General features: G+C 48.4%; 1 protein-coding gene across 2 annotated transcripts in view; it reads left to right on the top strand.

Annotated features, from left to right (window-relative positions):
• LOC149327457 (uncharacterized) overlaps positions 1–15,723 on the top strand; it is a 104,651-nt gene that overhangs the window by 61,188 nt on the left and 27,740 nt on the right. For both annotated transcript variants that reach the window (XM_089565078.1, XM_089565079.1), the window contains 5 exons: positions 2,181–2,234; positions 3,805–3,908; positions 10,710–10,874; positions 14,315–14,377; positions 14,477–14,571. In XM_089565078.1, the coding sequence (XP_089421204.1) occupies positions 2,181–2,234; positions 3,805–3,908; positions 10,710–10,874; positions 14,315–14,377; positions 14,477–14,571 (481 nt within the window). The remainder of the gene's footprint in view (positions 1–2,180; positions 2,235–3,804; positions 3,909–10,709; positions 10,875–14,314; positions 14,378–14,476; positions 14,572–15,723) is intronic.

The following is a 15,723-nucleotide window of genomic DNA, read 5'->3' as shown; positions in this document are numbered from 1 at the left end:
TTAACACATGAGGCTCGTATTGGAGGTCTCCGAATTAATTCATGCCGCCCGGTGTTCTTCAACGATCACTGACATCGGGCAGCACAGGGGTGCCTTTTGTCCTTCGCCTCGATCCAAATGAGGCCGCCGCAGCTTGGACTAAATCTGGGTCCTCTGGTTTAGCAACCGAGTTCTTTAACCACTCACCGGCGCCTCGACTTTTTTGAATGCCAGCCGCATCGCTCGCTGCGCAATGGGAGCTCGTTGGACGCCGTAATTCAGTGAGGTGCCGCGGCGCTACACGTAAAACAACTCTAGGCATGTAGTACAACTCTAGCAGCTATTGCTCTCGTTGATCTCAGAGGCTGCTTCAGTTCATTCGTGTTCCGTCGTAAGGCGCCACCAAGACAGTTCTTTTAAGATTCCTTTATTAAGGCGAAAGCATTTAATGCCTAATCGTTGTCGACAAAAGGCTGTCAGCAGAGGTGTCACGCTTTTCGGTTGGTCGAAATGATTATGACGTCAGAGTGCACGGATTCGAAGTAATTCTCCACGGATACCTGACGCCCCCTTTTGGAACACACAACAACTAATAAAATAGTTATCGTCCGCTCCGACAGGTGGCGTAAGGCGTCCGTGGGCCACCACATTACATACCTCATTACTGCGAACCTAGCCATGGATAGAACCGAACTCATCGAAGCAGAGAGATATTCGTGATCGAAGCAGAGAGAGAATCGTGCTACAGAAGCAGTCAAATTCGGCAGCCAAAGTGTGTAGTTGTAATATGTAGTCAAAGTGTGGAGACAAATAAAGCACTAGTACAGCACAAACAGTCTTGCAGTCAATTCCAAACAGTGCGCAGGAAAAGCTTTCACCTTGGAGCATTTTAGAGAGCCAAAGTGCCCCCTGAATTTTTTTTTTTAATCTAGCGACAACTACACGCGCACTCTGGTCTGACTTTAAGGTTCAGCGCGAAGGCGAAATAGGCACATGTCGCAAATCGGCTATATCGCGCTTTCGCCATTTCGCGTCCGGCCCAGGGGTCCAGGACTCGCGTCTAGTTCTCGCTACCTTAAGTTCTCTCCATCACAACTGGGGAGTAGGCCCGAAGGCTTGCTGACGAAGAAGAGTAATAGAGCAGGTTAGGGCCTTGATCGATCGGATGAGCCGTATCTGGCTGGCATTGAAAAATATAGAGCAAGTTCTGCAATCAGACAGCGCGGCGGGAAAATATGCGTGCTGTGGTGCCGTACCAGCCGAGTCGCCTCATCGCACTTATTTCCTCTCTCAGCGTATTATTTATTATGATAAATTCCTAGATTTCGTCAGTAATAGCCGCAGAGATTACACTGGGCTATGGTGGCGCTGCCGTCGCCGGTGAGAGCTTTCCATCGCCGGTTGGGTGTTACTGTTGTGCTGCCGAGTTTGTTTTTAAGGCGAAAGCCTTTAATGCCATCGTTGTCGACAGAAGGTTGTCAGCAGATATGTCACGCTTTTGGGTTGGTCGAAACGGTTATGACGTCAGAGTGCGCCGATTCGAAGTAATGAGGTCCCCAACGGATGCCTGACACCCCCTTTAAAGAGCGCACGACAACTAATAAAATAGTGGTTGTCCACTCCGACAGGGGGCGTAAGGCGTCCGTGGGTGACCATATTACATACCTCATTACTGCGAACAAAGCCATGGAGACAACCGAACTCATCGAAGCAGAGAGAGAGTCGTGCTAAAGAAGCAGTCAAAGTTGGCAGTCAAAGTTCGTAGTTATATTTGTAGTCAAATAAAGCACTAGTACAGCACGAACAGTCTCGCAGTCAATGCCAAACAGTGCGCCAGGAAAGGCTTTTTCGCCTTGCAGCACTTTAGAGAGCCAAAGTGCCACCTGAATTTTTTATATTAAAATTGCTTGCGTTCGTCCCGCTGTTTGATGATGCCTCATTTAAAGCGTTCGGGGTGCGTTGAAAACTTGGCGGCGGAGCCACAATACCACTAGCAGCATGCGATGTCGTCTCGCATTTCCTGTGCCTGTATTTATTTTGCTTTATTTTTTTACTCTACTTGGACTGGCTTGTCTCGGATATTGTATTTATTCGCGGCGGTTCCGTGTGCTTTTCTTGAATTTGCTGAGCGGCATTGCGCCATAGTTCTTAAGTAGGACGTATGTTGCTGAGAGCTCATTGTGGTATCTTTATACTTTCAGGCGACAAGCGCCCAAGACGACCCTGGGTCTGTGCCGTCAAGCGGAAATCTGCTTGTAATGATCCAAGCTTCCTTATTTTACTTTAGTGCTCCGCATAGCGTCATTAATTGACACTGATCTCGGCTTATCTCCTTGTGCTCCTTTCTGTGCAACGCTATTTTAAGGCGCCTGTTACGGCTAGCGTGACGACATTTGCGTGCTCAGCCACGCGTTTCAGTCGTCCACTTGTACAGGCTGCTTTAACCCACTACTTTGTGGCCCTCCGTTATGGCAGAACGCCGCACTCAGTGAGACTCAGCTTATGAACATCAATGCAGGACACCTTCAAAATGTGCACCGGAGTCAAAAGTACATGGTACAGAATATTTATTTGAGCGGCAGTTCTCTTTTATTTTATTGCCGTTTTTGCATGCAGCAGGAAATGGATGTATTCGGCATAATTTTGAGCCTGAATACAGCAGTGCACCATTAAATCTAAAGCAACCTGTCCGGGATTGAAAGAAATTACTGTTCTTAAAGTCGAGTTCACGACGGTTGTAGATACATCGCGGTGTATTTTTAGAGGGCTGTAACTGATGGGTGTAGCCAGAAATATACGCCGCCAGTAAAACAACAAAGATAGCCTGCGCTCCAACAAAATCTAACAATTTTGCTGCTTAATAATACCTAAGGGTCAGTTGTTTCGTTCACTGCAATATCTACATAAAAACATCAGTTGCACTCAGGACTGCGAGGACTTGATTCGCAAAGAAAATTTTTGTCACAAAAAAAAACTCGCACCAAAAATCGTGGCTATTTACAACATTTTCACATAACACACGAAAACACAAAGGCTTCTGCTTTTGCTTCTGCACAACAAAGTCAGCAAACGGAAACGAATGGCATCTGGTGAAAATTTCTACCCCATGCATGTGAACCTGTGCCCGGCCGCAGAAGTGCTTTGAGAAAAAAAAGCACGTTTTATTTTCGCGATAGTTTATGATCATTTGAGCACAATCAAAGACACAAAAAAGTACGCTGACGTGAAAAAGTACGTTACAATGGCTGCAGGAAATTAAAATTAAAATTATAATTGATTTGATTGTAATTGCACTATTTGTATTTGCAATTAATTACAGTTTTGACATTATAATTACAGTTAATTGCAAACTGCAATTAATTTCTATGCCCTAAAATTATCAGGAATGCCCTATGTGCCACATAAAACTCGGGGGGTCTTCTGACACCAAAACACAACACCCTTCCCCCTCATCCCCGGCTACGCCCCTGGCTGTAAGTACTCTGAAGGGCGTGGAGAGAGCAGTTTGTGAAATTTTATTTAAGCACAAATATTTTACTAACTGTAATGATATCGCCAGTCCTGTGGTTTTTTTTGTTTGTTTAGATTGGTCCCGTAACTTTAGTTCACAACCAAAAATTTTAGCAAGGTAGCGTCACAAAGAAGAAATTCTGCATTTTCTCGTTGAATGTAGCACCATTGTAGCACCATTGCATGCACCCAGTGGGCAATTCCGAGGTAACATAACTCGAAGAACTTCTCTTTGGCAACTGCGTCAAAAAGAAAGAAAAAGCCTTTCCTCCTGTGCCTGGCGTTGACACCTTTTGTTTTTTACCTACCTTTCAGTATCCGCACAGCTGTCGCACCTGTTACGGGGACTGTCTCAAGAAGCTGATGACCCTGTGTGAGAGCCAGGATATCAAGAAGTTCGACGAAACCTTGAGACCATTGTGAGCGATTTTATCTCACCTCACCACGTAATCCTCACCATGCCTGCTGTGCCTGCATTAGACATATTGCAGCCTGGCTGAGTCAATGCACAGCTGAAGCAGTGCCTGATTCCTACCAGACAGACCTGTTTAAGGATCTCGAATAATGCCGCCGAGCTATCCTATAGCATGTATCCAAGACATTGGATACAGTGTTCTTTTCTGTAAGCTTTAGTAGAGATGATTGCGCGGATGTGTACACACCTCTTAGTGAGATCTGTAGTGAAATTCTTCTTCGGCTTGGTGTGTGCACTGCGATTTATCTGGCTTGTTAAGCTTTCGCAGCCAGGTTGCGCAGGAAACACTGTGCTAAAGAACGTTTCCTTCGAACCACCAGGTGTATCTCTTGCTACTGCATTCTTTCTTTCTTTCTTTCTTCCTTTCTTTCTTTTCTTTCTTTCCTTGTTTCTTTCTTTCTGTCTTTCTTTCCATCTTCCTTTCTCTCTCTCTTTCTTTCTTTCTTTCTCTCTTCCTTTCTTTCTTTCTTCCTCTCTTTCTTTCTCTCTTTCTTCCTTTCTTTCTTTCTTTCATTTTGCATTTTCTCACATCAGAGAAAAAATGGAGCAGAAGCTGAAAGCTCATAGCCTGACAGAGGCTCCTGCTCCAGCAAGCACAATTCGGCATTTCAGTGCATACTTATTAAAAATCAAAGATAAATAGGGAACAGCTATCAATTACATAAACGCATTTGAACATATAAATATAAATATTGAACATATAAAACTGATTCATAATATTATGAATTGAAGATTCATATTAGCTCTACTTTCTCTCCACCACTGCGTTGGCTTTCTGGTTATGGCGCTCGGATGATGGCCCAAAAGACGCGGGTTCGATCCCGGCCGTTGCGGTCGAATTTCAATGCAGAAATTCTCGAGGCCCGTGTGCTGTGCGATGTCAGTGCACGTGAAAGAACCCCAGGTGGTCGAAATATTCGGAGTTTCTCAACGGCGTCCCTCATAGCCTGAGTCTCCTTGGGGCGCTAAACCCTGATAAACCATAAGCCAAATTACTTTCATCATCATCATCATCATTTATTTTACCCTTAAACACCTCTGTTGAGGCATTACATAAGGGGCGGGGGGGGGGGGGGTACAAAGCAAATACAACTGCAATCTTTGCAGTCTTTCTTTGCAATCTCAGGGCTCTCAAGAGAGGCATTATTAGCGGGAGGTGTGGCTTTCCGCACAACTCTGCTCTTTTTTACAGCTAGGACTGTTAAGTACCCATTCCTGGGTGTCGCGTCAGTCTTGTAATAGTAGTAGAAGTAGTAGTCGGCGTAACCAGTGAGCGGTTGCCGTGGAAATCGCTGGTAGGGTTGTTGCAGTGGAAAGAGAGTATAGCGAGAGTGGAGTAATGCGTAACCAGAGAGTGTTCACCGCCGGAACCATCCTGTCGGGGTTACCATGATGATGATGATGATGAAAACTTTATGATGATGATGAAAGCTTTATTTGTAACAAGGGAGTTTTGGACACGTCGGTCCTTGGGCCCCCGCACGGCCCCACTGCACTCAAACGTTCATGTCCCGGAGGCTCATGACGCTGGCAGCCCGGCCGGTGGCGATGGCTTGCTTGGCCGGGTCCTCGGAGCGCAGTAGGGTCTCCCAAGCCTCCCATGAGGTAAGGTGCTCCAGGCCCCACGGGGGAGGATCCGCCGGGCAGAGGAAAAGAATATGGTCGAGGGTGGCTTTGGGGTGGTGGCAGAGGGTACAGGAAGGGTTCGTGTGGACTGGGTGATATCGCGAGCGTATATAAGGGGAGGGCAAAGTGCGTGTTTGGAGCCGCCTCCAAAGTGTCTGATGGTAATTGTCGAGGGAAGGATGAGGTGGGGGGTAGAGCCGACGCTCGGCTTTGTAGGCCTGCGTCATTTCACTGAATGAGTGCATGCGCTCCCGCGAGAACCCCAGGTCGGAGGCCGCCGGTGCCCGGTTGAGAGAAGCTCGGGCTAAAGCGTTGGCGGCCTCGTTTCCGGGATTCCCGGAGTGGGCAGGCACCCATATCAGCTCCACATGGCGGGGCGGGTGCGCGGCGAGGGAGTCCAGTATGCGAAATGCAGGGACATGAACTCTCCCGCGAGCAAAATTTAGTATGGCAGTTTTGGAATCTGACAGTATATATCGCGCCTCCGTGCGGGTGATGGCCAGGGCAATGGCGGCCTCTTCGGCCTCCTCCGAAGTGGCAGTAGGGGTTATGTGAAGTGTGGCAATGGGTTGGAGGGAGGGGTTCGTGATGGCGACAACCGCGTCCTCGCCCGTGCATGCGGCATCCACCCAAACGGCATACGGTTCCGTGCCATAGTATTTGTGGAGTGCCCGTGCGCGAGCTCTGCGGCGGGGTTCGTGGTAGGTGGGATGCATGTTTTTGGGGGGGAGGTTTAATAAATAAATCGCGGTGAATGAGGCGGGGGACTTGGAGCTGTGTGGGATCGGTAACTGGTAGGCGTATACCGAGGGTGTGTAGGATGTGTCTCCCGGTGGTGGTTCTCGCGAGACGTATGTATTGTGTCTGTCGGTGGGCCTCAATAAGCTCCCCTATCGTATTGTGCAGGCCTAGTTGAAAGAGTGAAAGGATGTGGTTATGGGGAAAGCGGAGAAATCCCCAACGGGAGGATCCTACGGAGCAGGGTGTGGCGAGGGCGTGGTAGTTTGTAACTGGTAAATTGGTTTTTTAGGAAAGGAAATGGCGCAGTATCTGTCTCACATATCTCGGCGGACGCCTGAACCACGCCGGAAGGGAAAGGAGGAAGGTAGGAGTGTAAGAAGGAAGAGAGAAAGAGGTGCCTTAGTGGAGGTCTCCGGAATAATTTCGACCACCCGGGGATTATTAACGTGCACTGACATCGCACAGCACACGGGAGCCTCTTGCGAGAGAGAGAAACAACTTTATTGCCATAGATTGGCGGGATTTAGGGCAGGTGTGCTTGGTGTGGCCCCCAGGTGGGGGCGACTTCCTGGGCCCACGAAATGAGTGCCAGTTGGATGCTCTTGTCTGGCCTTTTGAGGAGTTGGTTCCATCCGTCTTCGGAGGGAGCTGGCAGTAAGGTTCGAGGGGGCGGATTTCCCGCGCAACCTCAGAAAATGTGAGCCTGGGTGGCGATTTCTCCCTGGTAACAATTTTGGCAGACGGGGTCGTATTCCCCGTCTGTGATGAGTGAAAGTCTAGAATGGCTAAGGATAGAGTGTGTTTGCAACCTGCGGAGCAAGGTGGCTTGCGCTCGATTCAAGTCGGGGTGTGGAGGCGGGAACTGGCGTCTCATCTCTCTGTAGAGGTTGGTAATTTCGGCAAAGGTCTGGGGAGCCTCGGCAAGAGCGTCTGGGTCCGTGGGGCCGGCCGCCCGGTTGGTTAGTCCGGCCGCCCGGTTGGTTAGTCCTCGGGCTAGTCGGTCGACCCCTTCGTTTCCAGAGTTTCCCGCGTGGGCGGGTACCCAGACCAGGTTGATCTTATGGTCGGGAGTGCAGCCGCGAAGGATGCGTGCAGCGGGGTGGCAGATAAAACCTGCCGAGTAATTTTGTATTGCTCTTTTGGAGTCGCTGAGGAATGTGCGCGTACGTGGGTCAGCGATGGCCAGCGGGATGGCGGTTTCTTCTGCCGCTGTCGGAGAGTGAGCTAGTACTGTGGCGGCGGTGACGAGAGTAGACTGTGGCGTGGTTGCGCAAGCCACGTATGTGTTTGCACTTTGCCGTGCAGCATCTACGTATATTGCGTGTTCGTCGGCAAGGTATGTGGCATCTAGTGCTTGGGCTTTCAGCTGACGGCGCGTATCATGGCTGCCAGGTAGCATGTTTTTGGGGATTGGTTTTATAACTAGGCGGCTATAGACACTATCGGATTGGGCGTCGTGGGGTGGACGTCGCCTATGGGGTTGATGTTGAGACGGTCAAGTATGAGCCGCCCGTGTTTAGTGCGGGAGAGGCGGTGGATTTGGGCGGTCTTATGTGCCTCTATGAGTTCTGTGAGCGTGTTGTAGATGCCGAGTTGGAGGAGGTGCTGTGTGCTGGCGTACTGAGGTAGCCCCAGTGCCGCTTTGTACGCTGAACGTATAATGCTGTTAATAGCTTCCTCGTCCTTCCGGCGGAGGTGATAGTAGGGGTAGGAGTAGACTATCCTGCTAATGAGGAAAGCTTGCGTGAGCCGACAGAGGTCATCCTCCTTCATATCTCTGCGGCGGGTGCTGATGCGGCGGATAAGGCCGTTGATCTGATTGGCTGTGGTGCGGCGGCGCTGAATGGTTTCCGAGTTTTGCGTGTTGTTCTGTATCAACATACCCAGAACGCGGATGGTGCGGACCGGAGGTATGGGATGTGTGTCGACTTGAAGCACAATAGGTTCTTGCGGGTCGGGGACGAGCATGCGAGCTCGTCTGTCCCTGATGACTAGTAATTCGGACTTCGTCGAGGAGCATGTGAGCCCGTTCGCCTGTACAAAGGAGTGCACTTTATCGATTGCTGTTTGGAGGGAGTTTTGGATTTCTCCGTCAGAGCCACAGTTGGTCCACAGGGTAATGTCATCGGCATATATTGAGTGTTTAATGTGAGGTATCTCTTCCAGGAGCGGAGGGAGGCCTCTCATTGTAGTGTTGAAAAGGAACGGAGATAGGACTGCTCCTTGTGGTGTTCCTCGGGTGCCTAGTGTGATTTTCTCGCTGTGGAGGTTTGCAATGTGAAGTTCTGCTGTACGGTTATGAAGAAATTCGGCGATGTAGTTGTAAGTGCGAGTGCCTACATTCATTTGTGAGAGGTCTGCCAGGATGGAAGCATGTGACCCGTTGTCGAAACCCTTGCTGACATCTAGGCTTAGGATGGTTCGTGTAGCTCGGATGGGTCTCGAATCGAGGATGTCGTGTTGGATTTTAAGCCGATCATAGTGGGGGGAAAAAGGTCCTCTTGGTCTACGTGAGTGTGAAGTCTATTGAGTATGACGTGTTCCATGACCTTTCCCAGGCAGGACGTGAGCAAGATGGGCCGAAGGTTGCCCAGCTCGAGTCGTTTGCCTGGCTTAGGTATGAAAATCACTTTGGCATGCTTCCAAGTGTCTGGAAGGCGACCCTCATGCCAGTGTTGGTTGAAGAGGTCCGTGAGTACCTCGACGGACTGATCTTCGAGGTTACGAAGCAACTTGTTGGTTATGTGGTCGTCGCCAGCGGCCGCGGTGGTTTCAATCTGGTTGAGGGCGGCGCGGACTTCTCCTGCCGTGATGTCGGCGTCCATGTTGGTGTTCTGAGCACCCGTGTATCCTGAAGGGATGGGAATTTCAGTGGAAGTATTGATGTATTTGTCTTTCAGGGTAGCGAGGAGTTCCTCATTTGTTCCCTGAAAAGCGTGTATGACACGGGTGAGGTTCTTGTGAGATGTGGATTTGGTGTGAGTTGGGTCGCAATTTTGATGCCATTGCTCCTGACAGTTTCACGGAGTAAGCTTCGATCTCTCGCTCGAGGCGAACGAGACGGAGCTTGAGGGGTCGATTGTGTTTTTGGCGGAGCCAGCGAGCCCTAAGACTGCGCTGGGCCTCCCGAATGTGTATGAGTTCTCCATCGAAACGCGGCCGCCGCGGTCAGGCTCAAACACGGGTACTCCAGCTCGGTAGACGGGCGCCTTAACACTGAGCCACCGAGGCGGGTAAATGGTGAAGAATATTTCGGAATGTGCAACGCATCTGCTATTACAAATGAAATTAGAGCACTTAGGATGAGGGCGCCGTGTTTTCTCAAGAGGGCGGTATGTTGTTAGAATAAAATAAGATTGTATATTTCTCAGTTTGTTAGAGTAAAATATGGGTATATTTTTCTGATGTCCTGTAAAAAAGATTTGTGCTTAGTGGTATTTACGTGGTTGCGCGTTCTTTTCACTGTTTCTACTGCCCTGCTCTAAGCAAGACAGCTCTATTAGTACTTTTTTTTCTCTAATGCACAAGTAGTTCTACCTTGGGGTCACTTTGCGCACCAAGCAGAGTGGCAATGAACGCATCGTGTTGTACTAAATAGAAGAATATTATTGCAGCTGCATTGCTTACTGCGTTGTGCTGTGTACAAGTGAAAGGCGTGCTAAGCGAACCGCATCGCAACCGAACAAAACCCCCAATAGAATCGAGCTGACAACATGCCAGAATTTTGTCTTTCTTTCGTAACGACTGATTTATTTGTAGCGAGGTAGCGCTTCTGCGTAGTACTGTAGTATTTTTCTGTACTTGGGTGGTTATGGCCGTCTGACAGCAGAATGCTACAAGAAATCCTATGGTTACTTCAAAAATATTTGTCGTTACGGAAAGTTATTTGAGTAGGCCTTTTTGCAGTGCTAGTGGGTCCATTCTGACATAGGTAAACCAGTGCAAATGAAGGGGCCCGAAGGTTAAACGAAAAACTAAGAACCAGCTTTCGGCACCTTCATTCGCAGAAAATTCGCAATTGTATTTTAAAGCGCAGCTGTTAGGCACCCATACCTGCATTCCGCTTCGGCGTTTTCGGCGTAACTGATTGTCCTAGTAGAATGCGAAACGCCACCTTGAAGGTGGCTGCTACGGGATGATCCTGGATGGTGGCTAGCATCGTAAAACGGTACCTGCCAGTGGTGACAGATGTCATATGAAGAGCTGCGCTCAAATCTCGCATTACCGACTGCCGTAATCGTCTGTGAAATTTTTCGATATTTGAGGTACTTGTACCGAAGCCAATTCAGACCTTAAGTTCGACAGCCTGTGGTATTGTATAAGTGCACTGTGCTATGGGTGCTCCGCTACCAAGCTGACATCCTTTGGTGACACTCAGGTTCCAAGGCAGCAAGTTGAACAAGATAGAGGAGACGGTCGACTCGGAGACGTACATCGTGGACACAGGCAACAAGGCAGCGGGGCCCGGTGACACGGTGGTGCAGCTGTTTGTCATCGACACTCACTCGGCCTCCAGAGTGTACTCCAGCGTCTTCAGCTGCAAGTACGAAGCACCCACTCGCTGAAATAGTGGTAGAACCACGGCAGCCACTCATCGGTGTTTCGAAATAACGGATAATGCAGTGGTTCGCTTCGGTGCTCATTATGGCAGCGTCCTGATAACATCTTGTAGCTAACCGCCGAGGTGGCTCAGAGACTTTGACCTTCTGTTGCTGATTTCAACGTCGCGGGATTAAACCCCGGTCGCAGGGGCCGCATGTAAATTGAGGGGAAATGCAACAAGGCCCATGTAGTGAACGATGTTAAAGCTCCAGACGTACCCAGCGCAAAAAGATACGCGAGTGTAGAGCATGTAAAAATACTTGAAGATATCTATAACGGATTCATAGCTACCATTGTTGTTCATAAAGCCAGCAATAAAATTTGAATAATGAAGGGTGTCAGACAGGCAGACACGATATCTCGCCAATGTTATTCACCGCTTGCTTACAGGAGCTGTTCCGAGGCTTGGATTGGGAACAGTTGAGGATAACAGTTAATGAAGAATACCTTAATAAAAAGCGATTCGCTGATCACAAAATGCCTTGATAAGTCACGCAGGAGATGAAATGCAAAAGATGATCAATGAGTTGCAGGCAGAGTAATACTGTTGGTCTAAAAAATAATATGCGAAAATTAAAAGTAATATTAACAGACTCGCAAGAGAAAAGTAGTGCACAATTGATAGCGAGTTGCAGGAAGTGGTTAGGAAATGCCTCTACTTGGACAGGTAGCGATCGCAGATGCCGTTCACGAGAGCGAAATAACTAGAAGAGTAAGAATTGGGTGAAGGGCTTTCGGCAGCTTCTCTGAGATCACAAATGGCAGTTTACCAATATCCCTCAAGAGAAAAGCATACAACATCCGTATCTTACCGGTACTCACCTGCGAGGAAGAAATGTGTAGGCTAACAAAGAGGGTTCAACTTAAGGACAGCGCACCCAGCAGTGGAAGGGGAAATAATAGATGTAGCTTTAAGAGACTGGAAGAGGGCAGAGTTGGTCAGGGGTCAAACAACGGTTAATGACATCCTAGTTGAAATCAAGAGGAAAAAATGGGCTTGGGCAGGGCTCGTTATGGGAAGGCAAGGTAATCGATGGTCCTCAAGGGTAACACACTAGATTCTAATGGAAGGGAAGCGAAGCAGTGGAGGGCAGAAAATTAGGTGGGCGGATGACATTAAGTTTACGGGGATAAGGTGGCCGCAGCTGGCACAGGAGAAGGTTACTTGGAGAGGTATGGGAGACGCCTTTGCCCTGCAGTGGGCATAGTCAGGCTGATGATGATGATAACCATGGCTGCATACAGTACACAGTCTAATTAAGAGAAATAGCCATGTTACGGCATGCTAAAAACCCCAGGGTGTAGAAAATAATCCGGTTCCACCAACTGCGCATTCTTCATAGCAGACATGTCACATTAAAAGGCAACTGCAGCACTTTTTTTTTTTAGAATTTCGCGATCTTCAAGGATTCAAATCTATGTAGGCTGTAGGTAAAGCTTGCGAAGTTTTTTTGCACTAGATTTAAAATAGTGGCGTAACCGACGATGGAATTTTGCGCTCCTCCTCAATGCACCGGCGGACTCCAGAAAAACTCAGCGTGACGTCACGGAAGGTATTATTTCAAATTACCGCTGTCGCCAGCCGCACCTTGCCCTGACGCGTTAGACGCTGCCAAACAACTCTCAGCAGGGTTCGCATTCGGTGGCATTGGTTTTTTTCCTTCAAAGTAGGAATTTGTGCGTTGTAAATGTACCGATACCTTCGATGACGGCATCATGCACCCCCTTCTTGGCGTTGTGCACTGTGGAGAAGCTTGAAGGGCTTCTGTATTTTAATCAGCGATTACTTCACTATTTCAAGTGCTAGTGAAAAAAGGCTTGGTTTGTTTTATTGGGGTTTAATGTCCCAGAGCGACTAAGGCTATGAGAGACGCCGTAGTGGAGGGCTCCGGAAATTTCGACCACCTGGGGATCTTTAACGTGCACTGGCATCGCACAGTATAAGGCTTCGCATGCTTTACCTGCAAGTTTCAAACATTCGACCCTCGTAAGCTTGTTGATTTCTAAAACGTATGCAGTTTCCCTTTAAACCCAACATACCACATGCTACCTCTAGCTAGATCTGCCGAACGCTTCTGCCAGGACTCAATCTTGCAGCAATCCTGGGGTCGTATTCTGTAACTCCGACAGCTGGTTACAAATCGCTGTTCTTCTCTCCGCAAACAACAGCTTTCTTCAATTATTGTTTTACACTGCTTGTAAGCATACGTATTTTATTCCATCTACGCGATGGACGGTGTTGGAATGATGCGATTGCTGAAGGTGGCTTGTTATTCGCGTTGGTTCGAGTGAGTCGCAACGCAGTCTCATAAAATAAATCGCACAACCACGAAAAATATAGCACAACGCAAATTGTGGAAACAGGCACACACGTTCACGGAGGCTTTAGTGTCCATTTCTTGCTGGTACACTTCGAAAGCACCATGCTTGTCATCCACATTGGGCCCGGCTTGCTCACTTCGCCAACGGCCTCATGCTTCTCCATGCTGATCACTTGTAGCGTTTCGGCGTTTCGTCTATTTTCCCATTGTTGCTTTGAACAGAAAATAATGTTCTGGTTTCCTTACTAAAGATGAAAGGAGGAAATGAGCTTGATCTTAAAGGTCCGGTTGCCTGGTGGTATATAAACTGATTATTAATGGTGTTGCTTCTGGTGGTGCGGTTGGGAGCCTCGAGATCCTTGCCCAGCCACGGATGGTCGCTGAGAGTACCTGACCTTCTTTAAAGCTTTTGCCATGAGCCATTTCAAACATGTTTGTCTCTTATCTTCACTAGGTGGTACGAAATAACTTTCTAGGCCCTTTACATCATCGTTGTTTTACACTTCCGTAATGACATCCTGCATAAAACAATTTTCTATAGCTTGCCTTTGACGCATGGTAGCCTTAGATGCTTATGCGCCACTAAACCCAACACAACACAACACTACGCCTCTGATGGAGGGGCCCAAAACAGAGCGTGGACGATCATATTTTTCACTCGGAACTGTTACCGCAGATACAGAACCGGTTTAGTCTTGCAGCAGACTACTGCCGCTTCGATCGGGGAGTGGAATGATCCACCAGAGGGCGCAAGAAGTGTAAGCGGCTTATGTGCTAGCGTCACAGCAAGTCACTGGAATGCAATCGTGAAGGCTGCGTCTCTCGGAGACTTCACTGATTTTCATAGCCATTCAATGCACTTCCGGGACCATGAAACTAAATTACAGATATGTAACTGGAAAGCTACAATCAAACCACAGTTTTTAAACTTTTTGCTGGTGCTGTTCCTAGCAGCACCCATTTAGTGGTTAGAATTTCGCTCTTATGGCTGTAGTTGCATTCTGTCAGCATTGTTTTAAATGTCGATCGTTTATTTGGATCCCTTTTATTCACGTTACAGAAAGCTTAGTGACCTCCACGGTGGCCTCAACAACAAATGTTTTGGATTCCGGTTAATACGCAGGTGAGAACTCTTTGGTGAACAAATTTTTTGGTGGCGCAGCTTCCTAGAGACAGCATGACAGGCCTAATCTTTTTTTTTCGTTTTGTCTTGTCTGTCCAGAATTGTGTTCGTACAAGACATGCTGCCGGAAAACTTTTCCAAAGCATACGATATATTTGCCCGGTCCCATCCGCGCTGCTATCAGCCGCACCCTGGTGAGTCGTCTTGAGACTATCTACGAGGATCTTTTGTTGTAGCTTGTTTTACGGAAGCTAGGGGAGACTTGTATTTTGCAGTCTTTTGGCGATACAGCTGACTTTTGTGGAAGAGGGGGAAACCGTGCTCGGAGGTTTTAAATTGTCTGCCTGGAGCAGTGTTTCTTAAGGAAGCGAAACTCGTCGTAGTCTTAGTTCCGAGGGACGGGGAAAATTATTTTTCGCAGTCTAGGGTGGCTTTTGGGACTTAGGTGTAAAAAAATTCTTCCTATTAGTTCTAATGCCACTATTTGAAGCCACAAAGACATACGTATTCAGTGGTCCATCGGCGCTTGCTTTGCATTTCAGCGAAGAGGGGACAAAACCTGCGTATTAGCGAACACCCGAAGCAGCGTATGGGATGCACGAAAACGTAAATTTTTCATGCCCTGGGTTATCTTCCGGTGCTTGATCGTAGCTACGAAAGCTTTCTTTGAATACTCAGGATTGTAGAGTTGCCGCAGATGGTACCAGGTTCTGTACTCTCCTCACTGTGTGATCTCGGACCGCATTTTGTCACGCTTCGTTCCGTTTTCCTTTCTTGTGGTTGTCCTTCACTTGTAGTTGCAAGCGACACCCATGGCTTCCTGCGCGATATAAATTCGCTTGATGGCTGATGCTGAAATAAAAAATTACCGACGATTACGTTACTTCCTAATGCGAAATTTGAGCGCAGCAAATAAGCTGTTTCACCTTTTCGATAGATTGAGGCAAAGAAATCGAGCAACACATGTATGCGCTATCACAGAATTTTTTTTTTATTTTTCACACGTATTCGGAATTTCGGCTCGGGCGGTGCACATATACAGATCCGCCGCCACCGATCTGGCTCTCTGATTGCCACCGCACAGGGGTTGCATTGGAGGAGGAGCGAAGAAAGGAACTAAGTTCGAGCCGGCGCTTTGACAACCGGAGACTCGCAGGAAGAGGGGGGAGGGGGGCGGCGTGTACACCCAGCGGCAAACGATGGGGGCAGAAGCGCGCGCAGCAAGCGGACAACACGATAAAGGGAGGAGGGAAGAGATAGCAGCGACTGACTGATGCCGCTGACGCCGATAGCGCTGGGGGGATGAAAGGGGGGCGGAGCTGGTTACGAGGCCGACGCCGACGACG

This window comes from Amblyomma mixtum, chromosome 10 (genome assembly GCF_055824585.1).
Source record: "Amblyomma mixtum isolate Tamu chromosome 10, ASM5582458v1, whole genome shotgun sequence".
Classification (NCBI taxonomy): Eukaryota; Metazoa; Arthropoda; class Arachnida; order Ixodida; family Ixodidae; genus Amblyomma; species Amblyomma mixtum.
This window is presented reverse-complemented; position numbering and strand designations above follow the sequence as displayed.